Raw genomic sequence first — 25,267 nt, 5'->3', positions numbered from 1 at the left:
TGGCAACATAACTAATACATAATAAATGTACTTACGTTGTGCTATTTGCTGATTTCTGTAAAGCTTTGCCTGATTCTTTACTGAAAGGCAGATTCTCAAAAGCACTTAAACCAAAATATTAAAGGTTCTCTGCATTTCTGATCTTCTCTGATACAGCAGTTGAAATTTTCAGTTCAAGAAGACTTTGGTAATTTAGTTCCTTTGATTTTCCAAGAAGCTGATGCCTTTAAGGAATAATGTCTGAACATGCTGCTGAGGAGACAAATCCCCTTCTCTGGACAAAACTTTGTGGTTCACTGAGTTTACAGGATTGCCCGATTCACTTGGAAACGGAAGTTTCAGTACTTAGAAAGTCATTCATCTTTGTCTCAAGCACAAATTAATCTCATTCAGCAGCAAAGCAGGTAGGAGAGAAATGAACCCTAAAAATAGCAAGGAAACTTTCATAAAGTCAATGTTCATTACTACCTGCTCTTGTCTGACAATGAAGGTGATGTCTTCCCCAGGCTTAACAGCCAGGCTTTCTCCTCTGATGCTGATCTGAAGTCCCTTGGGAGCAATCAGTGGACACATATGCTGTGCTAAGTTCTGCTGCAGGTCTACGCCACCTTCACACACATTAGAAACAACTTTCCTGTACCTGCAAAAACAGTAAGCAGCGAGCACAGTGAATTGGAGGTGAGCAGAACACCATCAGGGGCACTGAATGTGGCAGTAGCTAATGAATATTGCTTGGGTTCATAAACAGGCAAGATTGCAGATGATAAAAAAAACAACTTGTGATGCAAAAAAATTTCTCAGGGACATGCCTCTACTGAGTGAAAGCTGTTGAAAAAGCAGAGTGAAGCATGATCAGGATTTCATTTGTATGCAATGGAATTTTCAAATTTAGAAACATACCTGATCAGCCTTGCAGGATCAGAGAATCATGGAATGGCTCAGGTTGGAAGGGACCTTAAAGACCATCTAGTTCCAACACCCCTGCCATTGGCAAGGACACCTCCCACCAGACCAGGCTGTCCAAAGCCCCAACCTGGCCTTGAGCACTTCCAGGGACGGGGCATCCACAGGTTCTCCGGGCAACCTGTGCCAGTGCCTTACCACCCTGTGAGTAAAGAATTTCCTCCTAACATCTAATCCAAATCTCCCCTCTACTAGTTTAAAATCATTCCCCTTGTCCTATTCCTATCCACCCATGTAAAAAGTTGTTCTCCGTCACTTCTATAAGCCTCCTTTAATTACTGAAAGGCCGCAGCGAGGTCTCCCTGGAGCCTTCTCTTCTCCAGGCTGAACATCCCCAGCTCTCTCAGCCTTTCTTCATAGGAGAGGTGCTCCAGCCCTCTGATCATCTTCGGGGCCCTCCTCTGGACCTGCTTTAACAGGTCCACACCTTTCATGTGCTGGGGGCCCCATATCTGGATGCAGCAGTCCAAGTGGGGCCTCACAAGGGCAGAGTAGAAGGGGACAATCCCCTCCCTTGACCTACAGGCCATGCCTCTATAGATTTGCTATCAACAGAGTATTCTCCTGTCCTCTCTGCCATGCCCCTTCCTAGCTTTCATCAGGCTTCAGTGCTCAAGAGATCTTAGCTCCAGGATTTTGCTGTTCAAATTTATTGTCAAACTCAGGCCTCTATCCCATCCCATTCTACTTTTGCATTAAATGTGGTTGGTTCAAATCCCAAAGATCAGGAAGAAATTAAACCAAGAAACATATGTCCAAGTAATTTCTTATCTATGCTTATCTACTCCTCTCAAATCTATGCATTTCTTAGAACACTTGTAGCATTTATTTCACGTAACAATATAAAAGAAGAGTAAAAAAGCTAAAGCCTTTCAAGAGCTAATAAAGAAAAACTTGGAAGTGTACAGTAAGTATTTACAGATCAGTTTCACTCAGGTACGTTATTTTTTAAACGTCCTTTAAAACTGGAGTCAGATTTCACTCTTCTGAATTCAAACTCTGTATATCGCAGCTGTCAGCCACAACCCAAAAGGCATCATTTTCCTCAGTAAGGCAAATATACACAGAGACCATGATTCTATTGCCAGATTTGACATTTCATCATTTGGTTCTCATCTCCACAACCAACAGAGATGATGTTATGATAAGCCAGAATAGATGCCAGCTGCAAGTTATTCTCAGCACAGACGTCAGACTACATTGTAGTGTACATTCTATGTGATATTGTTTACAGTTACTAAAGCTTTCCTTTGATTCTGAGTGTCCCATATGGTCATGAAAATAATCCGTTCTCTGTAGAGCTCCTTACCCCTATGGAAGTGAGAGACAGTGGAAAGTTCTGTGAGATGTTACTTATTCCGTGGAGTAAATTAATTGGATTCAGCCTGAAAAGTGGTCTGGGGGCTAAAAGAAAAAGCTTTGAATAGGCATTTGTATCAGAAGTATAGCAATGCTTATTAACTGTCCCTGCAGTTACTAGGAAAAAAAAAAAAAAAAAAAAAGGAACACGACAGCTCCCCCTCTTCTCAAATTGGTTAGTTTTTGAACTGCTGTGAATGTGTAAAGTAACATTTATCTTTCATTAGTCTGTAGGAAGCTTCTGCACAAGCTATAAGTCAGAGCCAGCACAATTTACCACTTGCATTTAACTTTTTTTTTTTTACAGTTTGCCCCATTTACATTTCCTGAACACCACTCCTCCACTGTGGAAGCCTGCACTCTTGCAAGCCAGTCAAATACAAAATCAACTTACCCAGTGCTGCTGGTGTATGCCTGCCCCAACACACAGTCTTCCGGAGGTGCTTCTGGGTTAAACCAAAAGTCAGCGAAACACTTGCTAGACTGTGACTTTAGAGGTGCAGAGCGCTCAAACCCATAATCACTGTAAAACATCAACACCAAATGCATTATTATCCCCACTTTATTCACTAATCTAATTTGGGGTAGATGAGACTACTTCTTTAACAGCAAGGGAGATTTGTTTAATATTATCTCCTACTAGGCGGACACATAACTTTATGAAGGTAGTTCTGTTTTAAGTGTAGTTTTAACAGGTGTTGTGTACCCATGGGGGCAAAACTGGTTGCAATTACTTTGTCAGTTCTGCAAAATTAACTCTCTTGGTAGCTTAGATTTTTAAAAGGTATCCCTTGCCACTCGGACCAATGCATTTCTTCTGTTGTTGGCTTAATTTGTAAATAGAATGGGTTTGCTTGCCCTATAAATCAATCCAATGGTCATTTTTGAAGTCTTGATCAACAGAGAGAAACATCAGGATTTGTGAGACAAATACTTAAAGCATGGTAATGTTTTTAAACAAAAGCACACGCAAAAGCACTCTGTTATTCTATGTATTGCATTGTTTCTTGGTTGTTTGCACATAGCTATGCGGGGGGAGGTGCAAAAGGAGGAAAACAAACCCATCAAACTCTATGTAACATTTCTCTAGTGATAAATGTGAAGGTCCACAGACAGACTCACCATAAGAAATCAGAGCTCATGCATTCACAGACTTTGGATGTGAGAGCTGACGTGAAACTTCTCCCTTTAATGCACCATGATGAAATCTTCCTCTTCCGAAAGCTCCTCTGCTGACCCATGATGCATTGATCACCCTGGACATCAAAGCACCAGACTTACTGCACAGCATAACCTACACCACGCAGATGTGATTTTAAGTTGTCATGAGAAAGGCTAGTCTTATTGCCAAGACTGGACACTGGTATCAAGCCTCAACTCAGTCATCAATTTCTAGAGCAATCTATAGCAAATTATCTATGACAAGACTATAAAAATGTGATCAATGTATTTGGAACTTGACACTGTAGGATAACAGACTCATCAAAGAAGGAAAAAAAAAAAAACAATTCAAGTCAATTCAAATGTGTAAGTATACAAAGCTTTCACATCCACTCCTGGGACATTATGGGGTTGTAGCATACACCATATTTCCAGGCACAAATCCAAAGATATGCATGAAAATTCAAGTGCAGTTTAACCTATGTTTCACGTGTGCATAATCTAGGCACAAGCCTACAAAAGTACATTTAAAAATTCAGTCTTAATTCAGATGGCTGAAGTTCTATCTAAACAACCACATCTTGTGTAGGCAGTCAACAGGAAGCACCAGGCACATGTTCACTGGTAGAATTAAGACTCTCTGAATCTAATATTCCACTGGTAATAGGGCAGCTGTAAGTATGCTATCAGAGTCATTTTAGTAGCTTTTATTTTCTGTAAGACATTTAAATGTTGATATCCCAAGAAAATGTTACTGTCTAGGCTCAGTTGCACATTACATCCTTTCAAAATACACAGCAATTTCAAAAAAGAACAATAAAATTATGCATGAGAAACAGCAAGTGAAAGTTGGAGAGATGTAATAACACAAAGTAGTATACAAAAAGACAAAAGAAAAAGAAACATGCAGAGAGCAAGAGAACAAATATACAGGAAGAAACAAACATAATAATTAGAATGATTAAGAATAAATATGACTAATCCCCATTTAATGCAAAACTCCTCACATTAGTCTGTTTAATCAATACATTACATAGAGAATGTAGCTTCCCAAAAGTGGCATTGGCCAGAGCACCAGGATTAGCACAAACTTAATGCATTTCTGCAGAAATGGTATTGCCCAAAACAACTGGACTCTATTACAGGATCAATCTACTGAGATCCTAAATTATGTCTGGAATGGGCTTTACATATGGCAATTTATATATGAATACAGTATGTGGTCAAGAAGTTGGCAGAACATATGACTGCATGTTGAAATTGTTTCAATCAATAATACAGATTTTAGTTTATGGTATATTGTTCATAATCCAGTAGGACCACCTATTATTATGGCAGACCACCACATATATTTCCACTTTTCCCAGAACACAGTTCACACAACTAAAGGGAACACAAAATCCTCCCCCTTTTTAAACAATTGTAAAATCAAAAAAATACCAGCCTAAGGAGATTAAAGCTTGTGAGGTGTCATCCAAATTCTATTAGAAAATATTTTCCTAGCACACAGCAGTACATGAATCTTTCAGATACATAAAAGTTATGGCATTTAACATAAGACAGTGCATACCTGTAGATTTGTGAGATCCCAGGATTCATAGTCATCATCAGTACACTCCCTGGGGAAGGATGGCCTGAAGTCCACCTTCACAAGTTCCCAGTCTGAACGGTAACTAATGTGTCCGAAGACTCTGAACAAAAAGATCAAACGTAAAATCTTGAAGGAAAGAAACACCATGCATCTGAGATTCCAGTTTTATCCTCTGCTTTCCATGGTCATGGTTCCCTAGTAAAAGGTCCCTGGTGTTTTTTCTTCTACTTTTACTCATCTTCACATACAATGTGTCTAGTTAGAAAATACTTATCAATTGTCTATGGAACTCTACAAAGAAAAAATATAGCTCCTGGATCAGAGATTTTTTTCCCCCTGGAAAACTGTCCAGGAGTTTAAATGGAAATACACCACCTTTTCTAATTTGGAACCCAACATTTTTGTCTATTATCTCGTTACATGAAACACCCTCTGATTTTGACCTGGATTTTTGACCTTTCTGATTAGGGATCAGAACTCAGGAATGCTGGATTCGGTTTCCAACTCTGTCACTAATTCCTTATGATGATGGTGCAACTTCTTCACTTTTTATTTCTTTTTCTTTTTAATTTCTACATATTTCAGATGGCAATATTACTATTGTTAAAACTCACAGCAGTATCATGAAATTGCATTCCTTTCTAAGGAATAGACTGAATATACGCATTGTGCTGGAGAACTCTGACTCTCCTCTTCATTTCGGATAGTCCAATCTCAAACTAAAAACAGTCATAAACTGTAAATTTCTTTTTGAAAAAAAAAGTGGAAATCTCATAGCTTTAAAGACATGGCTTCACTGCCAAAGCAGCCAACATTTTCAAAGCCAGAATATTTATTTCCAAAACAAAATGGGCAAGTATGACATTCAGCAACAAATTAGAAAGGATAAAGACTCTATCTGGGCAAAAGTCAAATGTATTTGTGGTTTGTATTAGGCTTATGTGTCTTACTTGCCAAGGAATTTAAGGTTGATTCTGAAGCCAACAATTCCTGTGCAGCTCATACTGCACAGAGTTCATATTCCAAATTTTAGTAGCATTCTCCAAACTAATTCATTCCTTTTGTTTTGTCCTTTGTTTTGTCCAAATCCAGACAGAGCAGGAATGGTATAGTTTTGCTAAAAGCATTCTGCTGCTTACACTCATTTCTCTTGTCCTGAATACCAGGTTCAAAGTGGAACTAGGGTAGAGCAGAAGCAAGGAAATGGTGAATTCTTGGCAATAGAGGCAATATCTTTGCACCTAAGCCTCTTCCCTGGTAGATGGATATAGAGGTCTGAAGTCCACCAGAGAGGCTGAAAAAAAAGTTGCAGAGACTAAAGATGTACAGTGATTTCTTCCCTTTTTTTTCTGGTGTCTTTGCTTTTCGGACAAAGCGCAGAGATGTAGGTATAATTGATAGATTACTGCCCACACTGTGCATGGTTGAACAATCCATGCTCACAGGAAACTTCACCATCAGAAGTGTGCTTATTTAAACAGAAACATTGGCATTTAGTTTGCATGTTTTACTCTTTTCATAGTAAGGTTCTGAAATTAAAGGACTTGCATCATCTACTCTCTCTCCTTTTCTCCCTGTGGTTCAGAAGTAGAAACAACACACAAAACCAAAAAGACTGTGGCTCAGTCCACTAAATTGTATGTGAATATAGGTGTGTGGTCCCACTTCTCTAAGCAGGACAACTGTCTTGCATCGAGACCTACAGGTTTGGTTCCTTTTTCTGGTTCAGCTGGATCCTGAGAGCTGCTGTCACCACATGCTCTTATTCACTTGTACTTACATATACAATAAAGTGACTGCTTAGGTGGTCTCATGCTTTTTCTACAATGCCTGCTTCAATATGACTGTCTTTGCTGACAGAAATTAAGTGTCTTTTGCATGCTAAATACCTGTTTGTTTTTTTTTTAATCTTTTTTTTTCCTCCACACAGGGTACTAAAGTAAGGCAGACTTTACCATGTTTTTCTGCAGCTGCCTACCTTAGTGAACGCTTCTCCAGGCTCCAAAAAACTTTACAAAACATCTACATTTCTTTTATTAACTCATTTATCAACAAATACATTCAAGTACAAGGATCTAATTCCTCTCAAAGCCTCATTCCTGACTCAAGGAAAGTATTTTCTACTGAACAAAACAAAATTTTCTTCATTCATGTTAGCTATCTCAGGTAGGTGAGTCAAGGGAGAAGGAAGGAGATGGCTGGTTGAATTCAAAGCAGAAGAGAATCAAAATTCTCCTGAAAGCATGAAACAAAATCTCTGGACTATTAATAAGTATCTTTGAGACCTTACAGTGGATGAGGTTGATTCCAGACGACTATAAAAAGGAGAATATTTCACCTATATATTTAAAACAAAAACACAGCTCCCCCCAAACTCCCCCAATAAACAAAAACAAAACAAAACAAAAATGATGTGAAAAAAACTAGAGCCCAGGGAGTTACAGAATTCATTTTGATACCCACAAAGATACCAAACAAATTATTAAGCTATCCACTTATAAGCACCTTGGAGATAATTAAAATGATAACAGCCACCATAGATTTGTCAAAAACAAATCACGTCAAACTAATGTAATTTCCTTCTTTTACAGGGTAACTGGCTTAGTAGATAAAGGAAAGTAGTAAATGTGGAATATTTTGACCTTTGTTAAAACAGTTACACAGTTCTAGGTGATATTGTCTGAACTTAAAAAAAAAGAAAATATCAGTGCAGATAAAATCATAATGAAGAATGGGATTACATATCTAATTAGGAAAAAAAAACATTTTCAGAAAGTAGTTATTCAAAGAGGAAGACATTTTGAGATATGTATTACAAAGATATGATGGGTCTACATTCAATATTTTCATTAGCACCTTCATGGTCAAAGAACAAACACGCAGAAACTTTTCTGTAGATAACACAGAAGGAAGGGAACAAATGGCAGTGCCAGATGGAAGGAATGGTCAGAAACCAGCATGATAAAATACTCCAAAACCAAGTGCAAAAAATACTCCTAGAAATAGAGAAATCAAAGATACAAAACTGACATGGAGAATAACTTTCAAAAAAACAAAGAAAAGACTTGTGAATTATATCAAGAACACAATTTTGCTGCAAAAGAAGAAAAACTAATTCTAGGTTGTATTTAGAACCAGAAAATAGAAGACATGGAGATAATTATTTTGATAAACTTGGCACTGATGAAGCCTGTGAAAGAACATGGTGTCTGATTTTGGATGTTACATGCGTACTTACACATCAACTAAAAATGGATTTAAAGAAGGGCAAAGATGACTCACAAGCTGCTTAGAAAACTTAACCAATAAAGATATATGGAAAGAATTATTTTTTTCCTCTGGAAAAAAATGAAAAACAACAACAAAATGTCTTCAAAGAGTCTTTCTATAGGTTGAAGAGCTGTCTTCAAAAAGACCTGGAGGAGGGGCATAAAGGAGGAAGAACAAGAATTAATAACTTAAAAGGTACAGCTACAGAATTATTCACAGGCTATTGAGGTTCTATTGTCTCTCATAGAAGTGAGATATTAGTGAAACATGGGGAATAGAGATAGATGACATTTGGAGATATTGCCCAGTCCAACATCTTATAATGAAAAAAAAAAAAATTAAAAAATCACGGAAATTACTATAGAAATCATGAAAATTCCACAAGAACAATACAGATGCTATGCGCAATCTATATGTGCATATTGCTTCACTAAGCAAATCATAAGTCTCTCTTTTGCAGACTTTTATCAAAAGACAGAAATAACCTTTCTGCCTTGTAGCTCAGCCTCTTGTAGGAAAAACAAACAAACAAACAAAAACCCAAAAACTTATTTCCATTGTTTCTTCTGATTCTATACACCAAAACCCACGTTCTGACAGAGACAGTACCTGATTCAACTATTCTCTCAGTGAAGTAAAATTCCTGAGGTACAAGGAAGCGTCTCGTCATAACCACAAACTCCATGAAAACTGCACGCATACAGCTTTGGAATTCCTGGGATACATTTCCAAAGGAATCCAGCAATTTGCACGCACCCAGCTTTACAAACTGTTTGAAAACATGGCCTCATGATTATTAATGCTGTTGCTGAGATACAAATTGTTGCCTTATTGAGGACAGGGTTTTGCAGGCATGTCACAAGAGCCCATTCAAATGTATTGCCAAATATCACTAGTATTAAAAAAAAAAGTGTCTTTCCAAAGTAAAAAAAAAAAAAAAAAAAGGCATTTTTAAAGTAGGATTCAATGGATTAGAGAAAAACGTAAGCTACAATAAAGTGATACATAACAGCAACCATAATCTAATGGCTCAGGTGCAAAACATACATGTCCAATAAAATCATATGAATGGAAAAAACTCATACAGTGCAGCAAGGGTAACCAATGATTAAAAGACAAATATCAAGAAGATAATAATTCATAAGCTACTAAAACATTCTTCTTGAATAATTATATTTCATTAGAAAGCCATCAAATCAATTCTGCTTAAACTATGAAAGATGATGCCGTGATACGTAATTTTTGAAAGAAATTCCAATTACCTTAGAAATTCATTTCCTTTTATTTGCAAGGATTTGGGATCCATAATTTTAACTTCAGTATTTCAGTTGCCATAACAACTTTTTACATTTGTTCCTGGTTCATTTATGAGCACATCATTTTTAAATTTGATTGCATCATTTGATAGCTAAGACAGTTTAATGCAGTTTTTAAGCTAACTCATTTAAACTATTTGCTGGAGGATTGCTTTATTCTTATTTTTTTTTCCTGTTCTTGATAAAGCTCATAATCAGGGAGAGCTAATTTAATAGAAATTATATGCAATGATAATCTCTTCCAGTAAATTCATATTTCTATTCAATAGAAAAGGGCATCTATTCAATTGATGTTCTTAGTTTACATGAACAGTAATAGCTGCATTGCCCGCTGTCTGTGTCATTAGAGAACCACCTGACTAAAGCTATGATGGTGCTGGTGCTGAAGTCTCCCAAAGACTTTGCAGGTAAACATTCAGCTTTCATGGCTTCATTCAGGAGAAATGAGCCAGATTTTCACACTACACTGTTCATCTCAAATATCACAGTAGCTCTTTATATTCACCATGCTTGCCTTCCTCTTTTGTTTTTCTCCTGTGTTCATCAAGATTTTGTTCATGGGTTTTCACAGCATCAAAACACATTCTTTGCCAGAGCAGATGGATTTTATCTATCGTGTCCCATACCCTAGATCTAATGCCATATAAATTAAGATATGCCTTGAGCAACTTTTTTCATACTACATTGGTTTACCTTTGAGCTGTTAGCCCTGTTCTAGTAGTCTGGACAAAGGAAATGGTTTTGAGCAGCCTGATGTCAGACAGACCCACCAAATACTTGGAGCAGCGTACCTGAACCTGCAACACTTTTGCTTTACCACTGAATATCTGAGAACAATCAAAGACCTCTGAGTGGAGGAGGTAATCCTGCTGTACTACAGCACCAAGGTCATGAAGACAGCACATGTGGAATTTATTCAGATGTTTAACATGGCAACTTAAATTGTCCAAGTTTTCCAGTTGTATTGAAGACTGGTGATGACAACGATGTGATGCATAACTACTTTTGTTTGAAATCAGATGCCTCTTTCATTCTAGACGTGCTCCTTTAATCTCCCAAGTGCTGCATTAGCTTTTGCATTCCTCTGTATGTCTTTGTCATCAAACGCGATGTTTGAAACAGTATGCTGCCAGGTAACAAAATTTGCCTGCGCAGTCCCTGCTGATACACACTGCTAGCTTCACATGCCAGCTGGGAATGGAAGAGAACCTCTAGTTTTTTGGGAGATCCTTCAAATGTATAAAACTATCAACAGAATAAAAGCTAGGATTTGAATCAGGAGTGCCCATATCACCTATATGGAAGGTCATGTCAATGGCTCTGACTTGGATAACGCATCTTAAACCATTCTTCCAGGCAGCACCAAAGCAAAGATGTCAAAGCATTTGATGTGTAGGCAGGTACCTGAAATTCTTTTTGGATCTTAACTTCAAAATTGAACAGTGAGTGTGTGACCAAGCCGAGAAAGGAAATGAGACTTTCAGAGCTGCTAGCTACCTATTTTAATAACTCCCAGTCTATCTCTTGGAAAGTATTTAAATGGAACTAGTCACAGAGCTATGCTAAAAAAGTGCTATTTAGATTTTGTTCCTGATGATAAGGCTTCCTTTCCAGTAGCAAATCATATTAGTGGGAACAACAGTTGTCAGAGAATTTACTGTACCATTACAGTATTTTACTAATTGTCACATCTCCTCGATTATTTTTATAACACAATTGAAATTTCAGATTGAATGCTTAATCCGCCTTATGGTTCAGTAGATATCAGAGGCCATTTACATTACCACAGCAACAACTTTCTCAGCTGTACTTTACACAAAAGCAATACTTTGGTAGAAATTTCTTGTCAGTTTATGATAAGCTCAAAGAGCTGAGACTCCTTAGCTTCATTTAGATCTTTACTACAGATTGTGACAACATAACTGAAACAACAAATGTTGTCAAATAAAGGTCACAATCATTTTGTTGTTGTTTTGCCTGTTGTAGTTTGTATTACTATAGTGCCTTTGAATATAAAGCAAGACACATGGCCACCCCATGCCAGGATCTCTAAAGAAATGATCAAGTAAAGTGATAAGGTTCTGGCACTGGGAGGATGCACTTTATCTCTAGTGTAACCACTGCCAATGCATAGTGTTCTTAACTCACAGAAGTGGTGACATTATTAATGAAAGATTTTTCACAGGGATATGGGCTAGAAGAATGTGTTAGCCATGACTATGTATACAGTGCTATTTTTGAAAAGTGACAAATGAATTTTTATAGAAATGCTTTCCTTCTAACAATTGTCTTCACTTCCTTTACACCACTGTAAAATCAACAAAAAATGTAGAATGGGATCATACTAGTAAAATGGATGAAAGTAATGTCACATTCAAACTGCAGTCTGTTATGCATCAAGATCATAATTCAGCATATTTTTCTAATTCCCCAAAAAAACGTAACAGAGGTCACATTATCAATGGCCTTCCTAAATTGCAACTACAAAAGTGATGAATGCTTCCATGTGTAAAAGTAGACACCTGCCTACATAAAACAACTGCATATAAACAGTGCTTGTGTACACAACATAGCATGTGCAAAAATGCTTAGACACTTATGATTTAAGTGCTTTACACTACAAACACATGCATATACTTAATGCACTAAAGAGAAGAGTTTTTCTTTTCTTCTCCCCCCCCCCCAAGTTTAGCTGCCAAAATGAAAAATGAGGGGAGGAAACAATTTAGTTGAAATTGAACCAAAATATGTTTTTTCATGTTCCCTGCCCCCCCAAAATAATAATTGCCAATCATTCTTTTATGCCAGAACATCTTGGTTTCAGCTCTTTTGGGGAAAAAGAACGGAAATGAATGTGTAGGTTCTGAGAAGTGCAGGGGAGGAGCAGGATGAGCGCCTTTCCATTTTATCCAAAGGTTCAGTGGCTCCGTGATGTTTGTGAATTACCTCCAACATTTTTTTCCATCTATTCAGTAAAATCCTGTCCAAGAACAATCTTTTAGCTTGTAACCCATTTGGAAAAAAATCTAGATTTAATGCCTAGCCTGATGCCTTATGCAGAAGTAAATACAGAGTGGACTATGAATAAAATAGATTAATTTTAGGAGAAACATATGACATTATAAAAGATAGCTTTGCATCAATCAAATCTCTGGTGTCATCTTATATAAAGATCAAATCAATCTGTGTAATTTAAATTAATTTTATAATTAATTCTCTAGCTAATAAATTTTATTTTTTTTTTCTACTCACATATTTAAAAAGCAGAGCTCTTTTATTACAGATAGGAAATTCTTTATTCAGACTTCACCTTGCTGAGCCAGAGTAAATAGCTTATGGTCACCTAAATAGGAGGAGGTAACTCCTTCATTTTAAAAGCAAAACATAGCAAAATGAAGTTCAAGGCCCCACCTAAATTTAAGTAAAATGTTTGAATAATTTTATTGTTGGCCAAAGTTTCCAGTGTCTACCTCATTATCACCACTTGTAAGACTGAGAAACAACTGTCTCCCTGGAAGCAAAGTTAGAGCACCACAGATACAGTTGCTCAATTAATGATAGGTTCCCAAAATGACACGAAGACTCCACCTGAATAAGAGAGTCCTGTGTCACCCTTTTTAGCTCCTTCTGTCCTTTAAAAAAGGACAAGGTGAAAAAAGATTGTTTCAGGACACTGATTCCTAATCTTTCAGTTCCTCTTATTTAAACATATTTCCAGGTTTGCCCTCAAAGTGCACTAAATATGGACTATAGTGAGCCACCAAAAGCATCATGTTCCATTGCTTCTGAATATTATATGCCAACTTTATGGAAAGGGGAATACAAACAAACAAACAAAAAACAAACACTAACCTTTACACACTGGAGTTTGAGCAGATAGAGACAGGGGCAGTCCCATGGTCTTGGCTCCAAGACCACAGGTTGGCACTACAACACACTGACTTGCTCTGCTAACACCTGTGCCCACAGAGATAACAGAATTAGCTGAGACTTGCCACTAAACTATCATCCATAAATCTGAGTTAGCTAACTTCTAGATTAGATTGAAGTCGAAGGCACCATTTTCTTGCTGGCTTTCTCTGTTTCCTCCTTCTATTGACATTGAGGCACATACATTGTGCAGAGAGCAGAACAATCATAACTGAGCAACACTTATTCAAACTGCACTCAGACAAGAAATCAGATGGCTGCAAATAAAACCTAGAACTCACCTTAGAAATCAGCTACTTTCTTACAAATTGAGGTTTTATCTACTATTTAGCCACCTTTTTTTAAGGGTTACAGTAAGAGGTTAATCTACACAAGATCTTAGGAAAAATATCCCTCAAAAAAAAAAGAAAAAAGACACTTGTCCACAAGGAAGATTTTGGTTCTACGTGACACAAAGAAAAGAAGGTCTTTTATGTAACCTCTTACTGAAAAGTGCTGTGGTCTGAAGTACCGTGGTTATTGTGCTCACTGGATTTAAACTGCAATCTCAATAACCTGGTTTGGTTAATGCTTCCAGAAGCTGAGCTGTGATTAAGAAATCACTTTAACAGATTTGAAACTTTCATTATATGAACTACTTCCTTTGAAGAGGAACAACAATATTTCAGGAACATACAATTCTTCCTTTTTTCCACTAAGTTGGGCCATTACTCAATCCAGTGTTTTTTGTTTTGTTTTGTTTTGTTTTCACAAATATAATGTTGCAAAAGATAAGATTGAGTTTCAGTAAATTTCGCTCTTAAAGAACTTTTTTAAAAAAGTAAAGTCTACTAGAACATGTACTATTTTGATGAATTTAACATATATCAATTAGTTGAGAACATTTCTGAGCATACCTTACTTATTCATTTAGCAGTAAATGATGGATTTGAGCTCTTCATTTAGAAAATGATTTTACACAGAATTATTTTCCTAAACTGTATGAATACTTTATTGCTCAAAACTCCTAAAACTCTTCACTAGGTCTATTGCAGAGCACAATGGAATAAAATATATTTTCCTTGGCATTTGACAGTACATATTTTGAATACTGCAGGGGATGTGGGTGAATGATTTCGATTAATGTCAACTGGCAGATTACAATTCAGTTTTCTGAAAACTTTTGACAAGTCAACAACATTTGCTTTTTCTTTGTTTTGGAGAAAACACAAAACTTTCTGAAATGAAGACTTGAGGCAACCAGGTTCATATTCCCCTGTTGCTTCAGTAAAGCTTTCCAGACCGCTTCATTTTGGATAAGTTAGGACAGAAGAGAATTCTAATGACCTGTCCTGAAGGGGACTTTCAATGTCCCAGTCACCATGCTGGAGAACAGGAAGTCACGATGTTACTGGGTCCCTTAACGCTTTTCCCAGATAGTGTTGTTGTTGTTGTTTTTCAATTCAAATTAAAAATGTAGAAGAAATCCCTAACCTAATTTCAGTGGAACCAGGATTTGACCCTACAGTAACAGATGCTTTCCATATAAGTAAAATAGTCTTTAACCCTTTTGTGAGTTTATTCTGGAGGTTTTAAATGCAAAAGTCTCTGTTCCACAATATTTCTGTAAACTCTTTCAGTTGTTACCTTCCCATTTCAGAATTTTGTTCACTCTGCTAATTTATGCAGATTTTGACATTGCACTCTTTATTCAAAGCCCTTATTCAAACAAATTCCCCACCAAAGGGAGAAAATCGCAGAATCACAGAATTGAAGGGGTTGGAAGGGACCTCGAAAGATCATCGGGTCCAACCCCCCTGCCAAAGCAGGTTCTTTATAGCAGGCTGCCCAGGTAGGCGTCCAGACGGGCCCTGAATATCTCCAGAGAAGGAGACTCCACAACCTCCCAGGGCAGCCTGTACCAGTGCTCCGTCACCCTCACCGTGAAGAAGTTCTTTCTCATGTTGGTGCAGAACTTCCTGTGCTCTGTCTTGTGGCCATTACCCCTTGTCCTATCCCCACAAACCACTGAAAAGAGGTTGGCCAAATCCCTCCATCTCCCACACCTCAGGTATTTATACACATTGATGAGATCCCCTAAAATGGGTGAGATCCCCTAAAAGGGTGGTAAGGCATTGGAACAGGTTGCCCAGAGAAGCTGTGGATGCCCCATCCCTGGTGGTGTTCAAGACCGGGTTGGATGGGGCTTTGGGCAACCTGGTCCAGTAAGAAGTGTCCCTGCACATGGCAGGGGGGCTGGAGTTAGATGATCTTTAAGATCCCTTCCGGTCCAAACCATTCCATAGTTCTATGATAAAATGAAAATCCTGTACAAATAAAAACTGTCAGACTAGGTCCTTAGTAATGGATTTCAGGATTGTTCAGGGTGAAAGGCACTGTATGAATTTATTTCCATTACCACACATAAGTCCATCTTACCATGCTCTCTCCAGAAGTAAAAACACTTCTTATCTAAAAAAATGGAAAAAATGGAAGAGTTGATTTTTTCCCCCCCTTTCAGGCAGTATGTATCAGAGGATGGCATTTCTGAAGAGCAGCAAATTACTGTAGATAAAGTCATGCCCAGCAACTCAGACCAAGTATGAAGTTTTAGGAGGAAATGACCTAAGCCAGAAAGAACAATGAAAGGCCCTGATATAAAGTCAGGCAGAACACCACCAGGCAGACAATGTCACCCTGAAGGTAAAACCCTACCAAAAGTGGCAAGACAAGGAAGCTGATAATAATAGCAAAAGGGAAACACATACTGCAGGTTTATTCTTCACAGTATCTTTGGAGTCAGGTAGGAACACTGAAAGTGCTTTCAGTTCCCACCTATGATAGTAAGTGCCTGACATCCTCCATGTTCAGTAGAACCAGTTGCAAAGTAAGATCCTGCAAGACTGATGTTGAGATGATGGAGTCAGACTCTTGTTCAGCCCTTAGAAACATACAAACCATATCATGCTTATTTGTCAATCTGGTCTTGTATCAAATCTAGCTGCAGTTTGATATATTTCAGATGGATGATTTCAAAAAAGGTGTTGTGTTTTTTTAACATGAGGTCTTTGGCTGTTCATCCAGATATTTAAATAATTTTTCACAAAATCACTGTTTTTAACAAAACAAAACAAAACACTACAACCACAGACAACACCACCAACAAAAAATAACAAACAGAGCATATAGTCATCACATTCTTTTCTATCTGCCAGTAAGTACAGTTTAGTATAAGCTTTTGATCCCTGAACTTCCAATGAAGGCAGTGGAAATCCTTCATTCAGAGTCATAAGTATCTCTGTGTGGAATATATTATACCATAAAAACCTATGCTTGAGAGAAGAGGAAGATGCTGGAATAATGCTGTTCTTCTCAGATCATACAAGTTAAAATGGAAGAGAAATGAATGGGATAGTGGAGAAAGAAAGAATGGACTACCAGTATGCCAAAGTCATCCCTGTACACTACAACATTATGAACATGGCACAACGCTTTTAAGTACATTGGGAAGGATTTATTTATTCATTTATTTTTCTGCAGATCCTTTAAAAACTCCATGCTTGGCTGATTTTTTTTTTTTTCCTTGGGGAAAAATGCTACTGGTGCACATTAAAGGCAGTTCTGTTTCTAATTCCTAGGAGAAAAAGTGTGTCATGAGCATGCTGAGCTCCAATATAAAGGGTTGCACAAGCTGTTCTAACTGATAGGAGCAGGCATATCATCTTGCACATTTCTGAGTGCAGGAATATATATTTTTTTCTTGGATTCCCCTTTACTACTGCAGTCAGCCTGTCCCTTTCTCTAATTGGCAGGTGTTTTTTACTCTCAGGCACTTGTAAAAATTAGCATTTATCCTGAGACAGAGCAAAACCTGCAGCTCAGATCCAGCTGTCCCGAGCTCTTTGGCAAAAAGACTGACAAGTGTGGGCTTGAGTTGCAGAATTTGGTTATTTTAAACTCTATTTGCAGCATATGCCTCAGTCACTGCACAGAATTAAAGCATGTATTTGTTAGCATAGTGTTTGGTTGCATAAAGTAATGCAGTTACTAAGACAACAATATAGTTGTTTACACTGTGAAGACAATTTTTACAAGAAAGGATTGATATTTAACGCTTTTAAAATCTGCCTAAGAATCTGTAGAAAACAGAAAAAATGCAAGCTATAGTTATTTTTACCTATATTTCTCAGATTTAGATCTGTAGTCCTACTATTCCACACCTGGTTGCAACTATGTGAAATCTCACACAAACAGAACTCTTCATCTTTACAATCTGAAATATTGCACTCATGTAACTTCAAAGACAAGCTGCATAGTGCTGCTATTTGGACATGATCAGGCTAAGAGCCTGTGTGACTGCAGGAAGCAAAAGCCAGTGACTCAAGGACTATCTCAAACATCCACAATTTAAAAACTGCTCAAGTGCATATTAAGAGAGAGTCCTGAAAAAAGAGGTGAAAACAGAAACCTACGTCATGACCAGTGTCTCATCTCCAGGTTCACTTAGTAATCCGTCTACGAAGACTGAAGTGCTGGTAAAATTATGTGTACTCCAAGTCTGGCCTTCGTCTATGCTGAACCTGTAAAAAAGCAGAAATGGTTTTCATTTACAAGTATTATATAAATCAGAATTCATACACTCAAAAAAAAAGTAATCTCATAACCACTAAAGCCCTGGATTTACAATCACCAGAAGACAGTTTGCATGGGTAGTATATCTCATTAATGTGCCAGTGGCTCACATTATTAGGAGGTGTATAATAAATTTGTAACAACAGTGGAAATTCTAAGGCAAATAAAAAACGAGTTCTGCCAAACAAACAATCTTGCTACTTTGTAGGTTCAAGAATCAGTAATTTACACTCCATTCTTTCTAGTAGTCCCCAGGCTAGAGACCTGTTAAGCAGAGGTCAGTGAAACATAAGTAGGGAAAACAGCTCAGTTGCTAAAACACGTGGGAGGTGCAGTAACTGCAGGCACCATGATGATGGCCCCTCACAGCTATAACTATCCTTTTAAATTTTTTTTAAAGGTGCTGAATAATCAGCAAAATGTATTTCAAATAGTCTCTGCACCCAGAGTTTATGACTCCAATTCTCTTGTCTTGTGTACTTTTCTTCCAGGTCTTTGGATACTAGGTTAATGATGGCTTTCACTCCAGCAAACCAAGTGTACAGCCATGATCATATTAGTGTAGGGATTATTACTGAAAAACGAGCTTTATTACAGTATGAAAGAACTATTCTGACTGGATACCTAAGCCACATATGCACAATAGGTAGAACATCAGTGCCATGCACTGCTGGTGCAAAAAAGTAGCAGAAAATAATCATGTTGAACATGGTTGTACTTTAGAGTTCCAGGCTGTACTAATCATGCTTGTACTTCAGAGTTCCAAGCTAGCTTTTTAAGCAAACTAGAAAGATCTACACTGATGCAAGAAAATCTTGTTATAATTAATGCATTATGTCATGGTACCAACAGCACCATGAAGTAATCTTTAAGAAAACATCCACCTGAATTCTGTCAACTTAATTAATGTTAAATTAAGTTGACTCCACTTGCATTTCATACATGATTACATTGAAATGTTCATCTTAAACTCTGAACTTTGTCTGAGGCATTGAATACACAATAGCTCTACTCTGATTGTAGGATTACTTGAGTATTTTCAGTGGGATGGAGGTGTCTTTGATAGCCACGATAACTCCGCCATGGTCCAGGTACAAGATGTGATGCTCTTCTTCAAAGACCTACAAGTCAGATAGAAAAAAGGCCAACTAAGCAAATGCACAAAACAGCAGAAATAAAATGTATGAGCAAACCAGGGTTAAAAGACTTATATAATGTCCACACTTCAAATTGAGAAGGACATAAAAGTCAGTTTAACTCATACTTCCCCAGCTGTAACAGAAAAGAAAGTTAAGCAGGTGAATCAGAAAACGTTCAGGTTCAAATCACAGTCAGATTAAACTGTCGAAAGTGATTTTATCCCAAGCTTATATTTCTCGCAGTGTGCATTCTGCATTCCTTCCTATTATATATCACCAAGTGACCTATCACCTCACTTCAGTATTTGCCATATTCTGTGTATCTTGTCGAATGACATGCTTTGTAATCTAATTCTAAGAAAAATACAAAAATTATTGCTGTCTGTGACTTTCTTGCATGTTCTTCAGACTCCATAGAACTTGAAATAATTGGTGCTTGCATGTTTTCTGCATTTCCAGTGTCAATGATTTATTTAAATTCAAACTTTGTGTGATCTCACATGGAGGCTGCTCTAAGTTCTGAATCAAAATATATGCAATATTGATGTAATGGTATTCAAAATCTCCTAAATTCTATTCATTCATTTTCTAGAGGCCATTAGCAGTACTAAAATAAACGAATAGGTAAATATCCTCCCTTTTCCACATCTGACATCAGTTTTAAGATACGGTTTACTTGTGTTATTAGTCTATGAAAGTTCATTTAACATAAGAGCAGGTAATAACATGCGAGTTACTACACATGCATAGCAGTTAATAGATGAACATACAACCTCCTACACACTTTGACAAACAATGGTGAAAAACATAAAGGTTAGCTATACTTTGTCTTGTGAATAAGAAAATACAGACAACACTAAATGCTTCTTTTTTTTTTGACAGTACTGAATGCTGTATTTAGAGAGTTTATCAGCAAGATTGAACTAAAGGAGGGGTGGGGGGAGTCTTTATCTTACAATGCATTCACAATTACTTCAAAAATAGCAAGCATTTAATTTGGGTTCAGAATTCAGTCTTCCTCTCCTCTAGTAAGAGCATATTTTACGGGATTCCTAGGTCTTCAAGTGTCTGATCAGCTTTTCGGTATTGCCAATTTACTGGCAAAACCCTGATATGAAGCATTTACAGTCCTGTCTACTTGTCCCACACAGCTGCATATTTTAGAAGAGAATACAGTAAAAGGCAGACATTAATTTTAGATGCGGTTCAAAAGGATGAGATCAGTTGGACTCAGATAAGCAAGCAGAGTTTTGATCCTCCTCTAAACTTTGTTCGAACATCTGCTTAAATCAAAATGAAACAGCAATACCAGAACATCAAGTCTCCAAAAGCTTCACCTTCATACTGAAGATAATGGAAGCTGGTATCTGCATGACTTCATCCAAATCAGGTTTTCCCAGAAAAGCACCATGGCTATTCCTAGAGCACCATTTCAGTATGTCAGCTTTACCCTACTTCCACGTAAACTATGGCACACTACAAGGCACAGCGGATACATTACAGGCATAATAATACCATGTTTATACCATGCTCTTCTTGCACACATTTCAAACATTTTATAACCAAAATGTATGAAATTCTTTCATCTTCAGCAAATCAAAATGTATTAATAAATTCATGCTTGTGGAGATCGGTACAGAAGTAAATATTTATCTCTACTTTTTAAAACAAAACCTAAAACCAAAACCAAGACAAACAGTTTTCAAAGGTGTGGTTTAACCCAGCAGGCAGCTGAGCACCATGCAGCTCATTCTCCTTCCAAACCCCAGTAGAATCGGGTATAGAATCAGGGAAAAAAAAATGTAAAAACTCATAGGTTGAGATAAAGACAGTTTATAGGAAAGAAAAGAAAGGGAAAATAATAAATAAGAAGAAGAAGAAGAAGAAAAGAAAATACAAAGAAAGTGATACACAATGCAATTGTTCATCACTTGCTGACTGATGCCCAGCCCGTCCCTGAGCAGTGCCCCCACATTTATTTTTTTTATCTGTTTGTTTGTTTAGCACGATACCATATGGTCTGGAACATCCCTTTGGTCAGCCTGGGACAGTTGTCCTGGTTCTGTCTCCTCCCAGCTCCTTGTGCACCCCCAGCCTCCTTGCTGGCAGGGCAGCATAAACTGAAACATCTTTGAGATAGCGTAAGCACTGCTCAGCAACAACTAAAACACAACTGTGTTATCAGCATTATTCCCATCCTAAATCCAAAACACAGCACAATACCAGTTAGGAAGAAAATTAACTCTATACCAGTCAAAACCAGGACGAAAGGGTTTATGTAAAGATGGTCCTGGTATCAGAGCTGAAGTCAACATCCGGGAATAAGTGATATGCATATTCACAGTCAGCCATGAATTCTGTCCTATGCCTCTCCACTAACTGAAGTCAGGTAATATATTTATTATGACCCTTACAAGTAGCCAGCCACTACAGAACTTGATTATTATAATCTATTTCTACATCTTTCCTTCTCTGATTTTTTTGAGAACTTTATGTCATAAAGTCAATGTCTTTTATCTCCCTCTGCTCTCTCTGTTTGTTCCTGTGTCTATTGTAACAACTTCAGCAGCTATTTCAGGCCAGGTTATCAATTGGGACAAGTTAAGAGATCTCCATGAAATAAATGAAACATGTTTAAATGATCCAAGAAAAAATTCACACAATTTTATTCTGAGATGTCTAAGTTTCAAAGGTAATCCAAAATCCCTGAAGTCACTTTCATCTCATTTTTAAGATGTCTGCAGGAAAAACAAACAAACAAAAAACACAAACACCTAATCTTGCTTAAACAAATACATTCCAAATTACTTTGATACAAAAAGATTATGAAGTAGTGGACTGGAGATCGGGATATAGATTCAGTTCCTAGACACACAATAGACTTTCTTTGTCACCTTAATAGGTTAATAGAGCATTTTGTGGTTCCACTAGATACTTCCGCAGCAGATCCACCATGAAAGTTTTTTTGTTCTTGTCTTTTATTTAAGCCATTTCTTCATAGAATCATGGAATGGCCCAGGTTGGAAGGGACCTTAAAGATCACCTAGTTCCAACCCCCTGCCATGGGCAGGGATGCCACCCACTAGATCAGGCTGCCCAGGGCCTCGTCCAACCTGGCCTTGAACCTCCAGGGATGGGGCATCCACAGCATCTCTGGGCAACCTGTTCCAGTGCCTCACCACCCTCTGAGTGAAGATTTTCCTCCTAACCTCAAATCTAAATCTCCCCTCTTTTAGCTTAAAACCATTCCCCCCCATCCTCTCATTGTCTGCCCAAGGAAAAAGTTGTTCTCCATCTTTTTTTTTTAAGCCCCCTTTAAGTACTGAAAAGCTGCAATAAGGTCCCCCCAGAGCCTTCTCTTTTCCAGGCTGAATACCCCCAGCTCTCTCAGCCTTTCGTCATAGGAGAGGTGCTCCAGCACTCTGATCATCTTTGTGGCCCTCTGGACCCATTCTAACAGCCCCACATCCTTCTTGTACTGGGGGCCCCAGACCTGGCTTCATCACTCCAGGTGGGGCCCCACAAGGGCAGAGCAGATGGGCACAATCCCCTCCCTCCCCTGTGGGCCACCCCTCTGTTGATGCAGCCCAGGATGCAGTTGGCCTTCTGGGCTGCAAGCACGCACTGCTGGCTCATGTCAAGCTTTTCAACCATCAGAACCCCCAAGTCCTTCTCTGCAGGGCTGTTCCCAAAGAGTTCCACCCATTCTGTACTCATGTCTGGGATTGCCTCAACCCAGGTGCAATACCTTGCACTTAGACTTGTCGAACCTCATTAGGTTCCATATGGGCTCACTTTTCAATTTCTTCCAAAAGCCACTCTTACTCTGCCCTATTTCAAACACAACGTTGTTAACACATGCAGTTGAAATAGCAGTGGCAGCCATAATGTGAACAGAAATTTTCTTTAAAAAATAAATAAAACATACTCATATTATACATAAGGTCATTCTTAACATTTAGCAGAGCATCATAAAATCTCATAAATCAGGACTGAAAAAACAGGTCCCACAGGGAAAAACAATGTTTAAAACCTGTATGTTCTGAAAATGTGATCAAAGATGGTCCATTCCTCCCAGGATGCAGGATTTATTTATCTATCTCACTCACTATCATTAACACATTTTACGATATTGTTTTCCTGGTATAATAGACAGAGAAATCTTCCAAATAGACATATCTATCCCATGAGTTCACCTTAGGCTACATCTTCATGGTTCACTTAAGATGATCTAAGCCCACGTAGTTCATAATGTCAAGGCTTGGGTTCCCTCTTCTCGCATACAATCCAGATCACTGCCACTGCATGGACATTTAAGCTACTTGTCAATCAGGTCCTAAACCTCTGCTGTTTACAGTGCCATGTTGTACAGTACACCATCACAAATTTCATTTTGCTATAAAATGTTATACAGTAAAGCAATAGTGTTTTCAACACAAAAGTGTTTTCAAAAGACATTAATAAACAACTCAGGCATCATGCAACAGAAAGGCAGGAGAACAATTGGAACCAACCCAAGTTGTATTGTTGCTAATGAGATTTTTTTTTTTCTGTTTATAAAAAATATTTACTTAATTTTACAAAACTCTTGTTTTGTAGTGGGTTTACGTGGCAAGGTTGTGGTACCAGGGGGCCATAGGGGTGACTTCTGTGAGAAGGATCTAGAAGCTGCCCCATGTTTGGTAAGGGCCCCACTGCTGACCAGAGCTGAGCCAATAAGTGATGTTGTTTTGCACCTCTGTGATAACATATTTAAGACAGGGAAAAAAAAAAAAAGAAAACAACGCTGCGCCACACACAGCAGCTGGGAGAGTGAGAGGAGTGAGAAACAGCCTTGCAGGCACCAAGGTCAGTGAAGAAGGAGGGGGAGAGGTGCTCCAGGCGCCGGAGCAGAAGTCCCCTGCGGCCTGTGGTGAAGACCATGGTGAAGCAGGCTGTCCCGCTGCAGACCATGGAGTACCACGGTGGAGCAAGGTTCCACCCTGCAGCCTGTGGAGGAGACCACGGTGGAGCAGGTAGACTTGCACCGATGGAGACTGCAGCCTGTGGAAGGCCCCTGCCGGAGCAGATTCCGGGCCGGACCTGTAGCCCGTGGAGAGGAGACCACGCAGGAGCAGGTGACCTGGCAGGAGCTGCTGCCCGTGGGGGATCCAGGTTGGAGCAGTTCGCTCCTGAGGGATGGACCCCGTGGTACGGACCCATATCTGGAGCAGTTCTTGAAGAGCTGCTGCCTGTGGGCAGCCCACGCCTGATCAGTTCAGCAAGGACTGCATCCTGTGGGAGGGACCCCACAGCACAGGGGATGAGAGTGACCGAGAAGGAGCGGCAGAGAAGCAGCGCTATAGACTGACCATAATCCCCATTCCCCTGTTCCCCTGCGCCGCTTGGGGGGAGGAGGTGGAAGAGGGTGGATGGGGGGGAAGGTGCTTTTGGTTTCTTTCATTTGTTTCTCATTTCTCTACCTTGTCAGTAACAGGCAATAAATCTTACTATCTCCCTATGCTGAGTCTGTTTTGCCTGTCATAATAATTACTGCGTGATCTCCTCGTCCTTATCTCAACCCTTGAGCCCTTTTCATAGTATTTTCTCCCCGTTCCTCTTTCAGGGCGGGGAGTGAGAGAGTGGTTGTGGTGGAGCTCGGCTGCCCACCCGAGTAAAACCACCACAGGGTATTTTTATTTCTGCCTATCAATGCTAGCTATACATCCTGCCATGAATGGGACTCATAGTAAGTCTTCCTGAATTCTCATGTAATGTTACCATACACAAGCTATGGAAATACAGGTTGAGTTGAAATCATTCCAAGTGTATAAAATCAGTTAAGAAATTGAAGAAAAATGATGAATAGATGTTCTTTAACCTAGGGATGCACTACAAATTCAGTAACTCAGGGACTGGTCCCTGTTACAAATCACAGACTGAATCTG

At 38.5% G+C, this 25,267-nt stretch overlaps 1 protein-coding gene across 10 annotated transcripts in view; it reads right to left on the bottom strand.

The window, feature by feature from the left end:
* Positions 1–25,267, bottom strand: part of SORCS2 (sortilin related VPS10 domain containing receptor 2) — a 549,388-nt gene that overhangs the window by 38,372 nt on the left and 485,749 nt on the right. For all 10 annotated transcript variants that reach the window (XM_040556897.1, XM_040556900.1, XM_040556902.1 and 7 more), the window contains 6 exons: positions 19,231–19,322; positions 18,042–18,149; positions 5,054–5,174; positions 3,445–3,578; positions 2,717–2,845; positions 469–640 (listed from right to left, as the gene is read on the bottom strand). In XM_040556897.1, coding sequence (XP_040412831.1) covers positions 469–640; positions 2,717–2,845; positions 3,445–3,578; positions 5,054–5,174; positions 18,042–18,149; positions 19,231–19,322 — 756 coding nt within the window. The remainder of the gene's footprint in view (positions 1–468; positions 641–2,716; positions 2,846–3,444; positions 3,579–5,053; positions 5,175–18,041; positions 18,150–19,230; positions 19,323–25,267) is intronic.

This window comes from Cygnus olor, chromosome 4, assembly GCF_009769625.2.
Source record: "Cygnus olor isolate bCygOlo1 chromosome 4, bCygOlo1.pri.v2, whole genome shotgun sequence".
Lineage (NCBI taxonomy): Eukaryota > Metazoa > Chordata > Aves > Anseriformes > Anatidae > Cygnus > Cygnus olor.
The sequence above is the reverse complement of the archived record's forward strand: the minus strand, read 5'-3'. Positions and strand labels throughout refer to the sequence as shown.